We start from the raw sequence: 7,003 nt of genomic DNA, 5'->3' as shown, positions 1-7,003 counted from the left end.
TACATTTATAAATGAATTTAATGATATATTATATAATAAAATTTATTTATGTATTACAAATTTATTAATAAAAACAAGAAATGTACAGAAAAAAACTTGCGGATCAGAGAGTTAATAACATGGCAAGTATTTGAGATCTTTATTAAATGTATGTATAGCATATGTTTTAATGAAGTTTTAATAAGTTTTGTTAAAAAAGTACAATAACTTATTATAACTAATTTATTTCAGACGTCATTTTTGCCTTAACTGCTGTTATATATAAACATACAAAAACAGCTTTTAAGCCAAGTAGCAATATCGAGATTAAATTAAATGTCATGTGTATGTATATAAATGTATGTATATAAAATCTATTTTAGTGTTTATGCACTCCAGCGAAGTGTACTTTTTTCCCTTGTCCATCTAAAGCCTCCATTAAGCTTGATGTAAAACTAAATTCTGAGCTACTTTCGTCTTCTTGACCTCTGAAAAAATAATATAATTAATAATCTGTTATATTAAAATGTTTCGGTTTTTTTTATGCTGATAATTTTCTCTTGAAAAAAGAGAAGACATACAGTGTATCAAGACTTGTTAGACTGCCATTCAATGTTGGCATACTAACAAAACCATCTATCTTCAATAATTCAAAGTAAGAATTAATAGTGGCCACATAAATTCCTTTTGAACCAGCTGTGCCTAAATAACGTGGACTAGATAATTCGATTAAGGTACGTTCAGGGTTCCTTTCCGAAGAACTATATGCGTCTGCATCGAGTTTCACAATCTCGACAGATGAGAAATGAATAATAAATAAGTACGGTTTGCAGAATGCTAAAATAAGGTAATAAGTTATGTGATTAATGTACAGCATTAATATGTAAATAAAATGATATCTAGAAAGGAAAATTATATTTACCAAAAGCAAATGGCAAATGATTCCACACTGGATCAATAGCGCGAGTTCTTCTACCATTTTCGTCTACAAATACACCAAACTCATTGTAGCATAGTAAAAGCTCCGCTGTGCCACATATATTTGAAATATTTAGAACACACACAGGAAATGTGCCAAGTTTCGCTGCACCAGATATTGCCGCTTTAATTGAGTTATTGTCTTCTTCTGGGAATTCTGTGAATATTGTTTTTTTTCAGAATTATATTTCTTATTCAGATATATTATAAATTTCTGTATCATGAGAAATTACTTACTAGTTTAAGAATTATGTATAATATATATATATATAATTTTCTTTGTGTACTTACCATCTACAACATAAGTTTGCAGATCAATTTGTAAAAATTTGTCACAACCTACAATAAGACGATTTGTAGTAAATATAGCACAACTGCAAGGTGTATCAAATTGTGTATCAAATTTATAAAGTCTGACGAATTGTCCGAAATCTTCTTCGATTTTCCATTTCAATAATCTGCATTAACATATAAAATATTACATCTAAAATTCAATACGTTTCAATACTGTATTATATTTATAAAAAATGAATTAAAAATTACATACATCACACGAGATGTGGTTGCGGCGCATAGTATATTGCCTTGTAATTGATAAAGATGGCAACTATCAGAGATAGATAATACAGTCTTTGTACTGATTGCTGGTCTAGAACAGTCGGCGGCCAATGCATTATTCTTCAATAGCCTCAAGTTACAATATACTAATTCCCTGTATTCACCGGCTATCATTAAAGCCAGATCCAAATGAGAATGTAAAGAAAGCTGGTGTATTTGCTTGACACCGCGAATTGTAGTGAGCGTTTGAGATTTCGAAGCGCAATATGAAAAGAGACCTTCTTTCGCACCTAGCAAAAGTACATTTTCTGCACCCAGATCCACAACACAGTTCAAATCCAACTAGAAGTAAATGGATAACTTTAATATAAAATAGGAAAACGAGAAACTAATGCAAAATTTTATACAAAAAAATATTATAAAAGAAATAACTATTACAGTTAAATTTAATTTGTTGAATGAAAATTCTTAATCTTATTTTTTTGTATTTATTAGATTTTATAAAACTAATATGTGAGGATTTAGTTCAATCTTAACACGTCACTCACTTGATGTTTTTCTAATCTGAGTACAGTTTGATACTTTTTACATTTTGATATAGGATATGAATTTTGAACAGTAACACTCTTTAAAGTTTCAAGCCATTTCCTCTTATCAGCTTGACTCAGTGCCATGACGTCCAATCTAGATGAAGGCCAACAAGTTGTCACAGAATTCGATTCTATTCTAAAGATAAATGGGATGTCAGATTTTGCTGTATCCAATACATCAGGATGTTGCACTATTTCAGAAACATTAAAGCCATTATTCTCTATTAAATTTAAACGACTGATTGGTGCCACCCCCGCACATGGCTGACGTTCGTAGAGACACAGACACGGTTTTTCCAATTTCAAATACTTTCTCTCCCAGCAAGATTTTGATTTACTAGGAACTTTTACCCATCCTTCCATAGAAATTTCATTCTCTTTGTAAGGAGAATTTTGTAAATCCTGCAAAAAATACATATGAATATATAAATTGTTATGAAAATCACGAGATTATATAGAAATAAATAATAAAGTAAATTTAATTTTTTACTGCATCTGGTTTATCCGGCTGATCTATTGCCAAAGTCTGAACGCTATCTCCGATCGATGATAAACTCTCATCACTATCTCTATGAGATTTATGATAGTATTTAGACAAACCACTAGGTAAACCACAATTGGCAGGTACAGACACCGCGCATTTTAAATGCGTCATAATTTGACACTCGCTGCAGATTCGAGCATGTCTTCCGAACTGTATAGCCTCTGGACATGCTGCGCATTTTCCGGCACGCATAGGCAATTCAACATTAAATCTATGTGGAATGTTGTGTCCTATCCTTTGCGGAGATAATTGCCTAAGTAACGAGGTACTAGTTTCTGTGATATTCTTCACTTTTTTGCCTTCGCGTTCTGGCGTCGTCGGAGATGTAGGTGCAGATGCAGATGCGGAAGCAGCCCTAGCTTTTTGGATTAACAGCTGATCTGTCAACGTCTTCACCTTCGCTTGTTCTTTAGCGAGCTGATTCTCCAATTCGCGATATCCCACAGGCATGCCTGTACCCATAGGTGGCACGTTCTCCTTCTGTTTCATACCAAGTATTTCGCATATCTTCGTCTTCTTTTTCTTACCACCTCCTTCCAATTGAAATTGCAAGTAATCAATCAGTTTAGTTTGTTGTTGTATAACACTTTCATACTTTATCTCTCTTTTCTGATAAAACTGTCTCATCTCTTCTATGACGGTTTCCAATTCTGCTATTCTTGATCTCAGTTCCTGACACTGATCTATGCTATTCTGCAAATTATCCCTAAGCACAAAATTTTCCTCTTTCAATTCATGTACTGTCGTCAAGTATTCGCTACTTTCTTCTTTCACGACTCTCGATTCTTCTTTAACAGCTTCTAAAGCATGACTCATTTCCGAGAAATCACATTCCAATTCACCACATTTCGTATTCAATTCTTCTACTTGTATAGTGAGTTCCTGAACAAGTTTCTTATACTGGTCTCTTTGAACGATAAGACCGTTTCTCTCGCTTTCTATATCACTTGTTTCAGATTCCAACTGTTCAATGTTACGTTCGGCAACTATTCTTCGTGTTTTCTCCTCATTTTGCGCAATATGTGCTTCACGAACTTTTGTTTCGGCAGCTTCTAAATCTCTTTGTAACTTCATTTTATCTTGAATCAGCATATTCTCACGTGTTTCATGATCGCTTGTTAATCTTTCGTAGTCCGTTAACTGCTCTTCTAACACTGTACAAGTTTCCTTTAACAACTCATTATTTATTTCATACCCTTTGATATCCTGTTCTAGTTTTGCAATTTTAGATTCAAGATCTGTAACTGTCTGTGTCAAACGCCTGTTCTCGGCATTCTGAGAATCGACACGCTCTTGATTCGATCGTATTTGCCTACGAGTTGCATCCAATTCTCTACGTAACGACGCACTAGAAGTTTGTGAGTCTTCGATTTGATGATTAGCTTGAATTAAAGCCTAAGAAATATGAGAAACGAATTAAAAATAAATAACAAAAAATAAATTTTCTTATATTTTAATTTATATATAAAAAATTAAGAAAATTTAAAATAAATATTTATAAAAAATATATACTCTTTGTGCTGAATCTGCTTGCATTTTATGCCTAGATGCCTCTTTTGTAATATCATTCAATGATGTCTTCGCGATATTTAATTCTTCCAATAATTTCTTTGAATTTTGCTCTTCCTCTTTTACTTTATCATTTAATTTTTTTAGCAACTTTTGATTCTCTTCCTGTAGAGTTTTTATTTTATCCTGTAGAGTTTTTATTTTATCCTCAGCTCGTTTAGCTTCCCTTACAGCTATACGTTTATCTAAGTTAGCATCTGATAATTCTTTTTCTTTCTTCCATAAATTCAACTGGGCTTGTTTTGCTGTTTGTTTTTCAACTGTTAATTCTTCTCTTAATGATTGAAGTTGCTGCTTCAGTTTTTCTGTTTCTTCTTGTCTGTGAAATACTTTTGTATCTGTGACTTCAACAATTGTTGCGCGAGTTGCAGATGGTACTTCATCTAGTTGTTTAAGAACAGCATTTTCTGTTTCTAACTTTGTAACACTATTTTCTAAACGTTTTAATAATTCTTCTAAATTACACACTTTGCGCAATTGTTCCTCTGCAATTAAATAACAATTAAATAACAGAATAGTATACAAAAATAATTCATAATATTTTATGTATAATTTTGTTTACTTTCTTTTTCCAAAGAATCTTGTAATCTTTTTTGCAATGCAATCTTATCTTGTGCCGCTTGTTCTAAATTTACAGCAAGCGCTTCACTTTGCTCTAAATTCATCATGGTTTCATTTAGATCAGATTTGGTAACCTATAAAACAAAATTATTGGATTAAAATTCAAATATAATATAAGAAATAAAACGGATTATTAGAACCAAATATCATTAGCCAATTATTATTATATATATATTATACATTATACATTATAAATAAGTTACACATATTTATACAGGAAATTCAATATTTGAAGTTTTTAGCAAATTTATTAAAGCTATCAATGGTGGCACGAATGGTTCGATTTCCACCTGCATACACGCGATTTTTCATATTCTGGAGAATACTGCTCCATTTTGTATTTTTAAGAAACAATATTGCTCCAATACATGTGACTTTGGCTAACGATATCTAGTTTGGAGCTCTAATAGTCCGCTTTCTTTCTTATATTTGAATTATATATTCATTTAAACCTATTACATTATATTATTACAATTATTAGATTTAACAATTCTTTATCACATTAATGGTGCATTCGGAGAGACACTATTAGCGCTACATCTGTCATTCTATCTTCATTATTTATTAGACATAAAACATACAAAGATAGAATGACATAAATAGCGTCTCTTCAAACGCATCTTAATTCTTAGTTCGCTTAGTTTCCTTCATAGTTGTATGTTTATCTAAGTTAATATTTAATAACTCTTTTTCTTTCTTTCATAAATTCAACTGAGTTTAGTTTGCCGTATGTTTTTACGTTTGAAGTTGCTGCTTCAGGTTTTCTACTTAAAACATTTAGATTACTTACTTGCAATTGTTGTTTTAATTGTTCATTTTCAAGATTCATCCTTTCCAACTGTTCTTGCATAGTTGTAAGCAACTGTTCTGATGACTTTAGATCATCTATCTGTCTCGCTCTCTCTTGCAATTGTTTACGCAAAGCTTCGATCTCGGTGTCTCTTGCTGGTAACGTGGCTTGTATAGTACGTAACTGTTCCTGGCAATCTCTTAATTCATTTTGAGCAAGTTCTAAAGCAACATTTAATCTTGACTCGCGACAATGATTCGAATCCTGCTCGTTTCGTAACCTAGTCTCGAGATCTGTATTCTTTGCCGCTTCAAAGTCCAATTTTGCTCGTAAATCGGCCAATTGATTATGAGAGCGCACAGCAATCTCCTCTAACTTAATTTCTACGCCTTGAACACTTTGTCTACTTAATTCACGCGTTTTCGCCAAGGATTCTTTATATTGTGCCTAAACATTTATTAATAAAGAATTGACAGCATTGATACCCTCAATTTGCCATTTTACCTTCATATATAATTTTTTTTTCTTTTTAGATTTAATAACATTACTTAATGAATAATTATATTATGTTGCATTAATTTATATCATTATCACAAATTTAAGTTCCTACTTGAAATAGTACCTACTTGAAATACGCGCAGCTTATCCAATTCTGCATTTGCAGTTTGCAGTTCACCTTCTGTTCTTTGTAAACGCGAACTCATTTCATTATTACTTGTGCATAATTCTGTTAATTTTACAGTTTGTGCTTCAATATGCTTATTTAATTGTGCAATTTTGTCTTTCTCTGCATTCTCCCATTTTCGCTTAGCATCTCTTATTAAGCCAAGCGCTCGAGTTTCTAAATCTCTTCTCTCTTGTCGCTCCAATTCTATCCCAAGTAACATAAAGTTTCACATAAAGTTTTTATCAAGTAATAAGAACATATCTTATATTAAGTAGAACAATCGTGGGCTATAAAGTATATTTTTTTCCACGAATGTTTGTATTAATTTGTATTAATTGACAATATGTGAATTTAATTATTAGAATTATTATTAAATTACATACCTAACGTCCTTTTAATGCCTGCCAGTTCTGATCTTGTAGTTATCAATTCTTTTTCCAGTATATCCCTCTCCTTATTGGAAGCTTCTAATTTTCGTGTTTTCTCCTCTATTTGAGATTCCATCTGAGAAAATCTCCTGACCTGATCCTGTAATTCAAATATTTTTTTTTGCTTCTCTTGAATTTCTTTATTTTTCACATCTAACTTCGTCTCTAACTCCATTTTTTCTTTAGAAAATTTATCTGGTTGTAGATGCTTAGGCAATTTATATTCTAAGTATGGAGAATGTCCTGATCCCGACTGAGATTCAGTTTCTGCAGCTTCAG

At 31.8% G+C, this 7,003-nt stretch overlaps 1 protein-coding gene across 1 annotated transcript in view; it reads right to left on the bottom strand.

Annotated features, from left to right (window-relative positions):
• Positions 1–327: 327 nt before the first annotated feature.
• The window catches only part of LOC108684862, a 19,968-nt gene continuing 13,292 nt past the window's right edge, over positions 328–7,003 (bottom strand). Inside the window, exons 13-24 of the mRNA XM_018189387.1 lie at positions 6,680–6,997; positions 6,256–6,500; positions 5,630–6,076; positions 4,781–4,913; positions 4,162–4,703; positions 2,596–4,044; positions 2,064–2,507; positions 1,505–1,857; positions 1,249–1,415; positions 902–1,114; positions 561–816; positions 328–467 (exon numbers count right to left, since the gene is read on the bottom strand). Of these exons, the coding sequence (XP_018044876.1) occupies positions 359–467; positions 561–816; positions 902–1,114; positions 1,249–1,415; positions 1,505–1,857; positions 2,064–2,507; positions 2,596–4,044; positions 4,162–4,703; positions 4,781–4,913; positions 5,630–6,076; positions 6,256–6,500; positions 6,680–6,997 (4,676 nt within the window). The 3' untranslated portion in view covers positions 328–358. The remainder of the gene's footprint in view (positions 468–560; positions 817–901; positions 1,115–1,248; positions 1,416–1,504; positions 1,858–2,063; positions 2,508–2,595; positions 4,045–4,161; positions 4,704–4,780; positions 4,914–5,629; positions 6,077–6,255; positions 6,501–6,679; positions 6,998–7,003) is intronic.

The sequence above is a fragment of the Atta colombica genome, unplaced genomic scaffold (assembly GCF_001594045.1).
Source record: "Atta colombica isolate Treedump-2 unplaced genomic scaffold, Acol1.0 scaffold141, whole genome shotgun sequence".
Classification (NCBI taxonomy): domain Eukaryota; kingdom Metazoa; phylum Arthropoda; class Insecta; order Hymenoptera; family Formicidae; genus Atta; species Atta colombica.
The sequence above is the reverse complement of the archived record's forward strand: the minus strand, read 5'-3'. Positions and strand labels throughout refer to the sequence as shown.